The sequence below is a fragment of the Cimex lectularius genome, unplaced genomic scaffold (genome assembly GCF_000648675.2).
Source record: "Cimex lectularius strain Harlan isolate CLEC.00 unplaced genomic scaffold, Clec_2.1 scaffold137, whole genome shotgun sequence".
NCBI lineage: Eukaryota > Metazoa > Arthropoda > Insecta > Hemiptera > Cimicidae > Cimex > Cimex lectularius.
The window spans coordinates 1186812-1202498 of NW_019392687.1; the positions used below are offsets into that span (position 1 = coordinate 1186812).

Genomic DNA, 15687 nt, shown 5'->3' on the forward strand with positions numbered 1-15687 from the left:
GATATTAATCACTTACAAGTATCTTTAATCAATTGATAATCGATTTTCTCTATCGATGAATTGGACAATATATACTTAAGTATAAGGAAACACAATAAAATTTTAATATCAAATATATTTATAGGAAATTAAATATATAAACAACATTCCGGATCAAGAAAATCGTTTTATTATCTTAGCAATAGAAATTGTACATCTTTGAAAAAAAGAAAGGCTTCTTTCTTTTTATATCTGGAAATATCCTTTGTTTCTCTATGAAGAATTTTGAATAGGCTCAAAATTATGTAAATCGAGGGGAAGATAATTGGGGATGAAAGTTTGAAATCTCGACCAACAGAACCCTACATTCACAATGTCATTTCGAATTGATTTTAAATTAAAAAAATAGAAAATTTAATATAAAATAACTACGATTTGTGTAGAAAGGAGCAATTTTCCTTAGTGCACCCTTAAATGTTATAACCTTAACTTCAAGTAAACGTCAACTGTCACTTGACACTTATCGGAGGTTCCGTCAGGGTTATCTTTGCGTCCTGAATTCCTCTTGCCAAATTTCACGTAAGTTCTACTTTCAGGTCAATGTTATTTTTGTTAATTAAGAAAATGTCAACGTAAGATCGTCAAATTGTAACATTTTAACAAAAAAGTTTCTAAGCCGCAAAGCTCGTTCGGGGTATCTGTTGAAAACCTAGTTGTTGTTTTTTCGATCCATTTCGAAATTGGTCAATATGGGATAGTTTAATCTCCCTCTGTATTATCTAAACTTTACACATAAAATAAAGTCTAAACACATGAATATTATCCAACTAGAAAAATGTCCGGGCCAAATCCGTCTGAAAAAATCCTGTTTTATACATTAAAAACAATGTTAAGATTTTAAAAATAAGTCAGACGAAATAATGCTGAACCGGCATTGGTTTGGTCCTCGCGTTTCAGCATCGCATATTCAGTGAATAACTCCGGTTTCTTGAGTAATTCAACAAACCCACGAGTAAAGATGGACCCAATAAGTGGCCCAATGTTCAGTATGAATGCCGACTCGCATACCTACACCCAGCATCAAAAAAGATGAAATAGTGCTGAACAAGCATTCAGTCGGTCTTCACTTGCGGGTTTGTTGAACTAATCAAAAGCTAACTACATATTAATTTCACATTGGCTTCATTATTAAATCTTCGGGGAATAGTTCTTGAGTATCTCGTCGCTCTGAACCAACATCATCACAAACAAATGAAGACCTAGAAGATAATCTTGTGTCACCTGCAGATGTGGGGTATCGTCAAGAAGATAGAATACCAAAATTGAAGACAAAACCACATAAATGGAGCTAATGGAGAAAATTAACAAACTACGTCTCAAACTGAAGAAGATTTCACAGGCTCAGAGGTGTAAAATGTTTATAGAGTATGCAAAACAAAAGGAGCCAAAGAAAAGAATCAGAAAAGGAAAACAAAAAAATGAGTGCAAACTTCCAAACTACAGCACCAAGGCTAACCACTAGAATCACCTACCACAAAACCAGGGCCAATACCAACCAAAGGTTGTAAAAGGGACAGGTCACCCATGATTAAGTGGAAGTGGTCCCAGGTTGAGTCTCGAGAAAAACAAAATAGAAGGAAGCAATGTGAAGCAACCGTCCCTCCAACCTAGTTCATGGGGAGGGCAGCAAAACATATAAGCAATAAAATTGGAAGGATATCCAGACCAGGAACTATCAGAGGATCAATATGTCTACTGAATAGTAGGCCATCGTGGCTGAGGTAAAGAGGTGTGAAAACTCCAAACGGCCTCAGTTCAGAAATGGATACATTAAAATGGGAGCTGTCCTAATAACATGTGAAAACCCAAAGTGCCAAAGAATGGCACACGAAAAAATACCGTACACCCACTCATTTGAAGAGAAAAACATTTGAGTAGGCCCCTACAGAGATATAATAAAAACTTCTAGGGTGGCTAGGTGGGTGCCAGATCCTGATCTTGTATACTCTAAAGATATATCTACCATTCTTGGGCTGATTGGGTCTAGAACATACATTTTTATTAAACAATACATTTCATTTAGTACATAATTACAAATTTGAGTGGCAGTAGCAGGGATTTAAGTACAACCCAAAATTCTTTAAATTGTTTAAATTGTAAATAGCTACAGCAAGGTTTTTGAGAAGTGGGAAAAAGTTTTAAAAAACCATTCATTTAGCCAGAAGAATTCAAAAAATACGTTTTAGGGCCCAAATGAGTTAATAAATAAATTTAAAAAAAGGTTATGTACATTTACAGTCCAGAAATTATTGTAATATCGCAACACTTACTGGAGTATCACAAATGTCATAAAAATCACAGCTCAGTCTCAAAGCAGAATGTTCTTTAAACACCGGTGCTTCCAGTGCTTATTAAGGTCATACCTATTTCTCTGCATAGGGCATTCCTACTGGCAGCACATTGCTGAAGAAGCGTAGCATTCTTGACATTTCGTGGAGGCACTCAATCCTAGTCCATCTTGAGCAGGAGGTGACAAACCTCAAAAACTTGTTTTCGATCACTTGTAACATGTTGAGGTTTGTCCAGCAAGTGATGCTTCAATCGGGAAGCACGTGTTGAGCAATGCTGCTGTAGAGGAGCTTTTTGTTAAAAGCACTCATCATGGAGTCCCGTGATAATAGAGGAAACAGCAGCCTAATATCAGTTTTTCCGAGGTCTTTTCTATCTGCCACATTCCTAGTGGACGTCAGGCTGCTATCCATTGTTAAGCCCAGGCAATGCTATTTCCTGCTGCCACGACATGGTTGATTACTGCAGGTCTTTTGGTGAAGAGGATTGCTTCTGTTTTGGCTCAGAGTTGATTTTAATTTTCATATTTGGCAGAAGCAAACAATTTTTCCAATTTGTGTGCTGCTGTTTAGAACATACCAGAGTAATCAACATTTATCTTTGAATAATCTTTCTAGTATATAATATATGATGGATAAATGTTATAACATCCTAACAAAGCCAACGCAGTCCCCATTTAATTATTACCATAATAATCTACAACTAGATATTAAAATCTGTTTGGATTTACAATATACATATATAATAGTGGGCAAAGTCCCAAATATGTCAGAAGAAATTTAATTGAACAAATAAATACATAATATGAAAAAACTAATCTCGACTAAAAGATTACACTAATGTAGAAGGCAGAAAGACAGTCTCTTCCCTGTAATGTAGCTAATTTAAAATTAATATATAGTTAGGTCATTTCTGATTAAACTGCAGTTTCATCCCCCAGGCCCAGAGGAAATCTCACAACAAAATTAATAGTTGATCTAACTTGTACTAATAATTTAGAAAAAAGTTGTAAATGGATTGTGGTGTGACATTCCTCTGTTAAGACCTTTAACAAACTGTGTATTTTAATAAGTTGCAACCAGGACGAGTAATAAAATTCTTACATGGATTACGATTGTACCGTAATTAAATTAATGGTGAATAAAATAGCTCTTGGAATTTAGAGGCTATCAGTCAAACCTAATAATTAAAATAAATGTATGTTTGTGCTCTATGAAGTTTATAAATTAAAAGCTGAAATTATGCCAGTTTAGTGATGACAACTGGCTTCTTTTTTCTTTTCTTTTTTAAGTGGTTGTAATTAATTATTCAGATTAATCATTAATCATTCATGTCTTCAAGGTAAAATTCAGCATATCGGTTCATTTTTGATGACATAACAGCATTCCAAATGAAATAACAACTAATTTTATGCTTTTCAAAAAGCCTTGCTTTTTATTAGAAATTATATGTCTCATAGCAAACTGAATCATCTGGTGTTGTCATCAGACCTGTTACATCAAAGCTACTTAATCAATCTGCTTAATATTCAACAATTTCAGCCACTAACTCATGCAAGTTTTAATCATAAACATATAATGTTTCACTAAACCCACGTACTTTATATTCCTCGTTTACCATTTCTACGGACTATGCAATTATTTTAAGTGAAGGTCCACTAGCCCTCTCACACAATACACTCATGCTAATAAATAGTCAATTTCACAAGGCACTTAACAAACAAACAAAAATTTATTACATTAACCAACCAATATGTACTTATTCTTTCCAGGTCAGGACAGGAAACCCAGAAACTTGCTGTTCTATTCTAATATCGAGTGTGCCTACTCACTCTCTACATAAAGCCAAGGCACATTGTTTAATTGAGTGATTTTATTTATTTATTTTTTACTTTTTCTACCCTCAACAGTGTGTATTCTTCCTAGTTCAGTTATTTTTCCAATATGACTCAGAAACCCAATGAGGTTGGGAACCCTTTCTGTATATGGTTTGTAAAAAACAAAACTATGCCAACTAAAATAGCCAAAAGATCAGATACGCCTTTTTTTTAATATTAAATAATCATACAAATTGTCTGAAAAGATAGGATTTCAGTGTAGGCGGAAAATTCTCTCTTCTTTGGATTTAAGCTTGTTATATATTATTGTGTAGACTTGAATCATAAATTATTAAATATCAGGTCATATGATAATAATATTGATGCTGAAAGCTTAATGTAGAAAAGTTTTATAAGCTAATTTTAATTTTCAGAAAGTTAACGTATTTCTATATAAAAAGGGTTGGTTCATTCTAGTCTGATTGTTGGGTTCTTTTTTGAAATTATTTTGTTGATTTTACTATGATATACTTTGAGCTTCTGCACCAGGAAAGAAGTTCACATTAAATGTTTATTTTTATAATAATAGTTTTGATTAATTTAGTTTATGATTTGTTTATTTTTCAGGTAATGCATGGAATAACAATGGATGGCAGACAAGTTTGCGAAGATTTGCAGATATAAATATCGCAATTCAAATGAACGAACTAGGAAACGGAGGTGGTATTTTAAATATCCCCACTCTCATACCAGATACGGGTCTCTTGCATCGTCAAGATGACCACAGGCTTATACTCTGCAAGCCAAAATTAATGCCGCTGAAATCGGTGACACTTGAAAAGTTGGAAAAAATGCAAAAGGAAGCCGAAGAAAAGTTGAAAGAGCAACAATTGAATTCGTCTCAGTAAAAAAAAAAAAAGACAAACTCGACAAAATGACGGCCGGCCCTCTGATAGCCGAAGTCGTCTTTGTATTCTGCCTCGCTGTGGGGATTTTGTACAAATACGGAAATTTGAAAAAGCAAAATGCGTTTGTTACATTTGCCGTACTTATCGCTTGGTACTTTTCATTTTTGATCATTTTTGTGCTTCCCTTGGATGTGTCTTCGGTTTGTATACTTTGTTGAATGAAATTGAATGAACAATCTAATTATAATATAATTTTTACAGACGGTTTATAGGCAATGTCTTAACAACCTAAACACAACTGGGAATTCAACTAACAAAACGGTATGCAAGGTACCATGGAGTTATGTTCCTGACTATGTACTACCTAATTTATGGAGAGTTGTGTATTGGTCATCCGAGGTTTTAACATGGTAATATACACAAGTTCAATTAATAAAAGTGGTTTTTACAAATAACAAGCCAACAGTGTACTTTAATTAGTCATTTTATTTTTAAATAAAAGTGGCAAAAGTGTTATAAAAAAATCAAGCTGCTCACTAGTGGGTATGCTTGCATAATTATGCATGCATATATGTTTCATTCTAGGCATTGTTCATGGATTTTTTTTTTTTTTTTTAACAACAGTAGTTTGATCAAATAGTAGTTGTTTCAAAAATATATAATGTCATTGGGTTGTAAATTCTCATCTAGTTATAATTGTTGACAGCCTTATCCTATTTTTTATTATTTGTTCATTATTTGATTGCTTCACTGTATATATACACTGATAGGCAAAAATTCCTCTTATTTGCTTTTTGATTTTTCCATTCATAAAAAAATTCTGTTCTTAATTTTTTTTCATTTTCTTAACCTTGTTCACATTGTTCTGAATTTGGATTATAAATGCAGAGGTGAATACATTCAATCTGTACTGTATACTTTTATTTGTTTATATTAACTTTTGATATAATTTAAAAATTTTATTCAGTCTCATTTGAGTTCTGATCAAATCGATTGTTTACCGAGGTTAGGCTGCACGAGTGCTATCAACTGCTAGATCAATTTAACACCCAATGCATCAGTTCCAGGTCTAAACCCATTCACACTCTCGTTCATTCTTAAATTCATTTTTTTTATGTACATACATTCACTCAATTAGGAAGATGGAGTACTCGATTTGATACCTAATTGAAAGTCAATGGGGTACTCAATATTCTGCCATATCCCCTCTTACACTACACATTCACACTAATAAATACATTCACCATTGCTATCAACAACCTTCTGCGATCTATTGTACCAATTTTCAATACTTGATCGATAAAAATCAATTGGTTTTTGAGGAAATATCTAGAGATGGCATTTTGGACATCATCCAATTTTTCAAATTTTTTACCACTTAGAAAATGTCGTAGCAATCAGAATAAATGGAAATCATATGGTGCAATATTGGGCGAGTATAGAGGGTGAGGCAATACTGCCTACCCAATTCATTAATCTTTTGCAGGGTTCGTCTTGTGCAGTGCAGTCTTGCATTATCTTGTTGCAGAATAAGCCTTTTCTGCTGACAATCGCTGGACACTTTGTCAATTAACGATTAACGATTGATTTACTAGATCTGTTTGTTCACAGCAAAGTTCTCCATTCAGTTTCAGCACTTTAAAATGAACAACTCCGCGAATACTCCACCAAACACACAAAAGCCCTTTTTGGCTGGGTGTACTTCATGGGCAATTTAATATACCAATTTTTCATCTCCATGATCAAGAAATCGAAAAACACTTCTGTATTGTGCTGCTGAAGCACACACCTGGTCTGCTTACTTTACCATGCTGAAATGTTCTTGGATGGTTGACTAACATTGGTTAATAGTTCCTCAATTGCCTGATAAGGATTTGCTTCCACCTCCACCCTTAACATTTCATTGTTTAAAGTTGTTGGTCTTCCTGATCAGTATGAGTCGAAAATATCAAAATTACTGGATTTGAACTTAGAAAACCACCTTTTGCATTTACAAACGTCTAATGCACTTCCTCTTCCGGTATTTGGCTCACCATTTCACCATAAATTGCAAAAAAAATTCAGAATTAATTATTTACGAGTAAACAAATCATTCTTCATACTTTTGGGACGACTTTGAAGTACACAATGAGTTAATAAACAACAAATGGATATTGACATAGGCAGAAATGACATTATTTTCCACGCCCCCCAATACTGTAAAACAGCCCTGTTTCTTCCACACACAAAAAAAAAAAAAAAAATGGGGCACTTGCTGCCATGCTCAAGCACAATTCTCATATTGGGTGGCATTCCTACACCCTCTATGTAGAGCCAAGGAGTTGCACCCAGTAATTTGATGGGACACATCAAGCAACATTTCTCTACATGCCACACACACAATTTGGTTCAAAAGTAAACTACTGTATGTCAACCAAGCATGGCCTATCGGGTGAGGATAGCTCTTCTATGAGTCAGGTCTTCTGAGCGTCACCTATTCAAGTGATCTTGAACATGTGAGAAATCGATTGTTTAGTTTTGTAAAATGACTCTTTGGAGCGTTGGCTGCTGCAACAGTTTAGGTGCTGACCTGTAAGGTAAAGGTCCCGTGTTCGAATACAGCGGTCCAGCATTTGGCTAAACATACAAATAGGTTTCCCCCCCCCCCAAAAAAACATCAGCATAGGGGGTTAGGGTTCATATAGCCTTGTACACTACCCCCTCATACAATGGAAAAAAATTTAAGAGCAGAATATCATATATATCATTGAAAAAAAAATATTAAAATTCAAGTGGGCGGAATTGTTTGCCTGTCAGGGTGTACAGATATGACTATATTTTCAATTTCATTTTTAAGGCTTTTTGAAACTTAATTTGACATAATATATTTCAGGTTGGTGTTGCCTCTCATGCAATCGTACGCCAAAGCAGGGGAGTTCACCATAAGAGGGAAACTGAAATCTGCTTTGGTCGACAATGCAATTTATTACGGTTCTTATTTATTTATATGCGGCATACTACTTATATATATAGCTGTCAAACCTGATCTCCAACTTGATGGGTAAAGAAGAAATTATTTTCTTTGATTATTAGGAATTTTACAAATATGTTATTTTAGGCAAAAGATAAAAGCAATTGCTTCATCAGCTAGTAACACGTGGGGACTGCTACTCCTCGTCGGCCTTCTTGGCTATGCTTTAGTTGAAATTCCAAGGAGCCTCTGGTTGTCTACGACTCCCGGCTACTGCTTGCAAAGGGCTTATTTCAAAGTGGCAAAAATATCAGCGGATAAATGCGAAGCAGATGAGACCCTCGATGACATACTGGAATCCATACAGTCGATGGCATCCAGTGTGCAGTCGAGAGACCCTCTATATTCCGAGTTGGAAACAGTACTTAGAAAAATTCCACCCCATCTCTTACGGCAGACAAAACTCCAGTCTGCGGCTGCCCATGCTGATTCAATGGTCGCACCAACCCTTAAATCACTTGTACGCATCCATAAACAGGTGTGTGCCTTCAAGCCAGAAATTGAATCCATTTTAAATTATTTAATTTTTTAATAAATTAAATAACTTTTTATTATATAATATTTTAATCAATTAAATCATTAATTAAAATTATGTAATAATTAGTACTTTTTTTTACTTTAGTTGATTAAAAGCCTCCATACGAGTAAACGTTGTGAAACACAGTGGAAACTTGCTGTTGAAAAAGTCATCCTTCTTGAGGATGTTCAGAGAAACAAAATGAGCAATGATAAAACCTTCAAGCACACTTTTGACAACACGCCAGCTCTAATTTCACCAGCTTTTGGTATTTAAATTAAACACAGCTCGTTTAGAAAATATAAAATAATTTAATTTATTTTAGAGTGGTACTGGAGGTGTTTGATTCAAGATTACGTTTTCAAAGTCGCAGCAGTTGTATGCGCAATACTTTCAGCCATGGTTGTATGGTCAGAAGTGACGTTTTTCAACAAATCCCCTGTCCTTTCCCTGTTTGCAGTTTTCCTTAATTTAGCGAGGAACAGTTACGACTACTTCTCTATAGAAGTATGTTGATTAGTTTACTAGTAGAAGTGTATTTATTATATATATTATTTTAGATCCTGTCTACCGTGATAATTGCCTACCTATGCTTCTGCGCTTACTCAACTGTATTGAAAATTAGAGTATTGAACTATTATTATTTAGCACCTCATCATCAGACAGACGAGCATAGCCTTATTTTCTCTGGAATGTAAGTACATATTTTATTTTTTGAATAAACCCAATAATATTCCGCTTATCTGAACTGATAAACATTGGTGTAAGTGTCTTGTTATATAATTTTTGTGCTAGAATGAAACTTGTAAAAACAACTTAACAGTATAATTGTTGGTTAGTGTAACAGTATATTAAAGCGTGATAAAAAAATATATATTTTGCCCTCAATATATATATATATTTTTTTTTTTTTTAAATTATAAAAATAAGTAATTTAAAAAGGAAATATTAAGTAAAGAACAAAAAAATTAAAAAACAAATAAAAATGTTTCTTGTCCCCTTTAATACTGAGTATTTACACTCTGGCAGGAATCACTTCTGTTAAAAGCCTTTGCATTCCTTGGAAAATATTTCTGATATAATTCTGAGGAATTCTTTCCAGTTCATGAAGAACAGCCATTTCCATCTCCTATAGGGTGTTAGGACTTGGGTTTTGTTGTTGTACTCGTTGCTTAAGTTGGTCGAAAATGTGTTCAAATCTGGACTTCGAGCCAGTCACACCAAGCACTCAATTCCAACCTCATTCAGGTAGTCATGCACAATACATGCTCTTTGGGGCCTGCATTAGCAAGAATCTCTCACCGATGTGGGGGGCAAATGGCACTACATGTTCTTTAATTGTACCTCTGTAAAGTTAGAAATCTTCCTCACACAATACCAATTTGGTGCATGCGTCCACCCAAGAACATCAATGAAGTGGAATGCCACCTTAGAAACCATGGGGGTGGGTGTACCTTTCTCCTGAGCATTTCCATATGAAATTATGCCTATCTGAAGATTTGAGGCCAACTCTCACCTCATCTGTAAAAAGAACTTGTCCCCAATCTTCTAATGGTCCCGTGCGAATTGAAGCCTGGCCATTTTCCGAGCTGTGGTAAGAAAAGGCCCATGAGCCAGGTGCCGGACCCTGAGGTTATTTTCATTGAGGCTTCTTACAGTCCTGGAGGAAATCGAAAAATTTTGGACTTGTCTTATCAGATTTCTTACCTCATTTCCTGTAATGCTATAGATTTGTTGAGCCTGATGATGAATCTATCGCCTCTCTTTTCTGTAGACTAAGTCAACTCTGTCCTAGCTTTTTAGTGTGAAGCATGGTATCTCTGAAGCACTGAAGAACCCTTCTTATTGTAGAGAGATTTACGCTCAGTCTCCTGGCAACTTGGCATTGGCTGTACCCTTCCTCTAATAAAGCTACAACCCTGATGCTGTCTTACTCACTCAAATGCCTGACAAGCCACGGTTTAAAAATAAGAATAATATCAAATGAATCGACAAAAGAAAAAGGTTAACTTAAAAGGATCTTTAGGCATAGCAGAATGGAAGGACATAATGCTACTTTTTGTGTAAATAGCATTAAACAGTACAAAAGTAAACAAAGCATTAATTACTGTTTATTTTGTCTCTGATAGCTCCTCATTAGCTATAAATAATAGATTTAAATGTAAACTAAATAAATTGAGTGGTGCATTAAATTTTTCCATCAGTGTAGTTTGCGGTTTAAACAAGAAAAATCTACTTTTGACCTTTTCTTTTTTTGTATTTAAAATAAGTGTTGATGATACAAAATTTCACTAATAAGCAATAAAGATTGGGATATCTTAGAAGAAATTAATGCCAGGTTGTCAAGCTACCTGTAATAATTTAGCATGAAACAATTAAAATATCAGTTAAACTTACAAAACGTTATTAGTTGAGCTTGAATTTGATAATTGCAAACCATCCCAAATGTTGTAAAATGCATTAAAATAGGTAATGGTTATTTATGCTCGCTTTGGTTACAGTGTTTACGTAAATAATGTCCTGTTATTATGTTAGGAGATGAAGTGAAACTATCAAAATTATTAACTCTAACTACTGAAATAGTGAAAACCATTGATTAAAAACATGGAGTATGTAGGCAAAACCCCTTGGACTAGTTTCATCTGAAGTCTTTGCAATCAAACTCAGTGCACAGGATTTATAAAGAATAACAGGATCTGGGGATTTTTTTTTATGAATTTATTTTTTATTGTTATTATTTGGCCTTATCCTCATCATGTACATCTAGATACCTAATATAGAAAAGACCAAGACCTCAAGGCAGCAGAGGCTAACACGCCTTTTGTCCATCTGGTCTGTAGGTCTTCATCAGTGTAAACAGTTTAAAAAAATGAGAAAAATTAAGAGCAGAATTTTTGTATGGTCGACACTATCAAACGGGCTGAATTTTTTGCCTGTCATTGTATATTGCATATTAATAAATATACTTAATGGCATATCTGATTTAATAGTGAAAATAAGGTGGTTGGTGGCCACAACGGTTTAGGTGCTCATCACTGTAAGGTAAAGGTCCTAGGTTCGAATCCAGTGGCCCTGCATTCAAACCTGACATACTTGCAAATGTTTTTTTTTCTTTTTTCAAAAACACTGGCACCCCAAGGGTTCATATAACCTCGTAGTTGAAATAGCCTCATATAAATTTAAATATTTCTGTAGTTCATTTATGTAAGAAAAAATTTTTTTTATAGGATGCTGTGTCGTTTGACACCGCCAATGTGTCTTAATTTCCTTGGCCTAATCCACTTGGACAGTCATATTATCCAAGAGCAGTTGATGGAAACCCAGTACACCCAGGTAGATCACTTTTTCATCTCGACCTTTCTTGTTTTAATCTTCACTTTTCTTTTCCAGGTTATGGGCCATATGGTGGTTGTTTCGATAATATCCGACGGCTTTAACATTTACTTTCCTATGATGGTTCTAGCATTCTGCCTTGCTACCTACTTTAGCCTTGGATCGCGCCTTTTATCGTTAATCGGCTTTCAGCAATTCCTGGAAGACAGCGAGCTCACAACTGAACTTATGGAAGAAGGCAGAGATCTAGTCAATAGAGGTATTTTTCTGTAATTATGAATAAAAATTCTACCCAGTCATAGCAATTAAAGCTATTCTTTTGTATTTTAACAATTTAATTATATTTTCAGAAAAGCGGAAGAGGCAAAGGAAGAAAGAGACAGAAGAAAGGAGGCGAGAATATAATGAAAGATTTGGAATTTCGTGTCCTGTTGTAGCTGACGATACTGTCATAAGTATGTTTTTATTTTATTTTATTTTTTAATAATATTCATGCATTTAACACATTTCTGTTTTAAGATACGGGCCTTCTGACGGACAGTTCATCTCGTTCAAACTTATTAACTGCGGCTGAGCCCATCGCTTATTACCAGACTGAGTCCAGGGCTGATTTTGGCGTCGGGGACTCGAATGGCCGAGGGGACCTCTGGAAATATTTCGACAATTGAGCACAATCTAATAAAAATGTCAGTTAGGTAGACAATTATTTCAAAGTGTAATACGAATCTGTCCTGTTTGGCTTGTATAATTGTTTTTACATAAAATGCATGTTAAATTAATGGATTTAGTCGACACAATTGAAACGTAGTAAATTTGAAAACTAGATATTCTAAACACTATATTCAAATACATAAGAGATAATCTGAGTGTATTATCGTACAAACTGGCAGAATCCAGACGTTAGCATTATAATGTTAAAGGCCATTTCAATTATACTATGTTTAGTATAATTAAAAATTAATATTATCAATTAAGAATGTTTCTTGATTTTTTTTTTTTCTTGAAATTGATGACTCTTTTCTAAAGAATTTTAATTTGAAGGGTAAAAATAACACTTCAGTTCATGTAAAATCATAAATTAATTTAACTAGTTATAGTTGACATTTTTGGCATAAAACCATTTAGGTACTTTTTATGTTGTGTGTCATTAAAAAAAATATAAACTGTAGCATTTTGTATTATTGTAATATGTATAAAAAAAAGTAATTTTTAACTTATTTAAAAAAAAAAAAAATCATTTGTAAACATTCCAGAATTGTGATGCAAATTATATTTACTAGCAGTAAGTCAATGTTATATGTTATTTAATTTATTTCTATTTAACAATTAGTTTATTTAAATAATTGATCATTGTTTAATAACAAATTGCTTTTATTTATTTATTTTTTAAATTGTTTTATCAAATTAAAAGCTGTAACATAATAAATGCACATAATGAGATTAAAAATGTAGTAATGGTTACCAGAATTATCGCAATATTTATTTTGTTAGTACACAGTAAATATTTTTATTTGATTGTTTATTTATGTTCTTAGTTTAAATAAATATAAAATGTATGTTTCTCTTTTATCTTTATCTGTACAATTTGATAACCGTTCACCTTTTGGAAATACATTTATGTAAACAAAAAGCCTGTATAATTTGGGTGAAAAATCTTAACAATTTAGACGGCTGTCACCAATTGGGCAGTCAGCAAGTGTGTGAACACTGTGAAACGAATCGGGTACCCCAGTGATTCCCAAACTGTGCGCTGCGGCTCCCCTTTTTATATTTATTTAAAAAACCTAAAATCTATACTCCCCTCATTATATAACCCTTAAAACTAAGACCCTGGTGGCCATCCAATCTCAATATGGATTTTAACAAGACAGCTGCAATTGTGTATTTTATATTATTGCCCAAAAAAAAAGTATTCCTTTTATCTTTTTGCTATTAAGTGCATAATTTCATAAGAAAGTAAGGAATTTTGATAATTTCTTAAATAAAATTGGAGATGAAACAAGTGGTTTAGATATATCAATGCTTTTCTGAATTGGAAATGAATTACATATTAAGTTCACGCTGTGATAGACAATTGTTTGGACTTGGTGCGCCACGGAAAATTTCTGATATTTTAAGGGTGCCGGTAACAGGAAAAGTTTGGGACCGCTGGGATACTCTCTCTCATTGAATATGTACTGGCCAATAAAAGTGCACTCACATAGGGATATGGATAAAAGAGGCGAACACAAAGACCTGCACTTCGACCTGAGTAGATCTATTGTGCTCCTCTGGTTTTTTTATAACTCACTGGTCAACTTTGGGTTGTTAAAACCTCAGCCTTGCCAGTCTCTCCCTAAGTATCTCACGGCTTTTCCTCCCAGTTGCAAGAATCTGCACTTTACACGTACCTTTACAAAAGAATTGGTGTCTAAAGACCCAAGATACCGAGAAATTCATATTTATATAACTATAAAAGGAACCAGGAGCAAAAAATTTGAGTAGTCAAGGGTTTAAATCCTGTCCAACATTGACCTTTTAACCTCATCTTTTGTTTATATAGAATTAGATATATGTACTTGTTGTAAAAGTATCTTACAGAGTATCTTACAGTTTATCCACTTCTCCTTTTGTTTTATTTGTATCCATTATGCGATGGATGATTCTGTATTTGTTTTATATTTATTCAAAGTATAGGTTTGGGGCCTATGCACGTCTTGCAGATCCTCCTCTGGCCAGTGTGTCTGTTTTCTCATTACCCAAAATTCCTCTGTGCCCAGGCACCCCAGATATCATCAGAAAACAATCTGTTGTGTTTCCCCAGGATTTGGATATTTTGGATGCATTCACTGGCTAATTTTGATGTGATTTTTTTTACATGCTAATGCTTTAATAGCTGCATGGCTATCAGATATTATAAAGATTTTTTTCCGGAGACCGCGGTAGCCGAGTGGTTAGCATTAGAGACTCTCACGCCGCGGTCGTGGGTTCGATTCCCACCGTCGCCTCTGGCCCTTTTTTCCCGATAACCCCCAAATTGAACACACCAGAATTCGTACTATGGCTAATATGCAAGATCATAAGGCCAATTAAAAAAAAAAAAAGATTTTTTTCGCCACCTCTTAAGATTTTCTGGGGCACAAGCGTTGGCATATATTTCTGCTTGAAAGACGTAAGTGTAATTCCATAATGAGTTTTTTGCTCATGTCTTGAGCTTGTACAAAAAACACCCGATCCAGTTGCTTCATGTGTTTTGGAGCCATCTGTATCATTGTATCTGATACTCTCCTGAGTTCATTCTTCCCCTTTATAATCTGTTAAGACTTTATAGGATGTTTTGAACAGTTTCTGAGATCATATGATCAGTCCCATATTTGTTTTTGAATTGAGCCCCAGTTGTTGATAGCCCCCAGTACCCTGTCTGCCAACACCCTGGAGGGTGACTTGCAAGTTCTGTTGTTAATATATTGTAGATTACAAAACCTGGAAGCGTTAATGTACATGCGTATGCAGAGTTGAGTAATAAGTCAGAAATTAGTATATGTTAATTTAAGCTCTCATGACTTCAAGACTCATACCAACAGTTTTGTTTAAAGAAATGAGCATGAAGATTCATATTTTGTAAACAATCTTTCTTCTCACCTATTTACTTATTTTATATTAGATATACTTATTTTTAAATCTGAGAGTAGATCATTTACAAAACGTTTTGTTATGGACTGAGCTAAAAATAGCTTACTTATTTCTACATTTATACCATATTTCAATTAATTAATCTTTTTATGTAGGGTTTTGG

The 15687-nt window shown here is 34.2% G+C and overlaps 1 protein-coding gene across 1 annotated transcript; it reads left to right on the forward strand.

Annotated features, from left to right (window-relative positions):
• The first annotated feature begins 481 nt into the window (after window positions 1-481).
• On the forward strand, window positions 482-13106 carry LOC106664914 (LMBR1 domain-containing protein 2 homolog). The gene is made up of 12 exons (XM_014390996.2): window positions 482-558; window positions 4772-5252; window positions 5314-5462; window positions 7925-8092; window positions 8150-8540; window positions 8685-8847; window positions 8905-9086; window positions 9140-9273; window positions 11807-11912; window positions 11970-12171; window positions 12263-12367; window positions 12432-13106. Exons 2-12 carry the CDS (start codon window positions 5079-5081, stop codon window positions 12578-12580), a joined length of 1923 nt encoding a protein of 640 aa, XP_014246482.1. The 5' UTR covers window positions 482-558; window positions 4772-5078; the 3' UTR covers window positions 12581-13106.
• The last annotated feature ends 2581 nt before the right edge of the window (window positions 13107-15687 follow it).

Excerpts from the sequence above, each read along its gene's own strand:
- LOC106664914 (XM_014390996.2), top strand. The coding sequence starts at position 5,079 with ATGACGGCCGGCCCTCTGATAGCCGAAGTCGTCTTTGTATTCTGCCTC. Across the intron at positions 8,093-8,149 it reads CCTGATCTCCAACTTGATGG|GCAAAAGATAAAAGCAATTG; the intron begins GTAAAGAAGAAA and ends ATGTTATTTTAG. Across the intron at positions 11,913-11,969 it reads TGGAAACCCAGTACACCCAG|GTTATGGGCCATATGGTGGT; the intron begins GTAGATCACTTT and ends TTTCTTTTCCAG.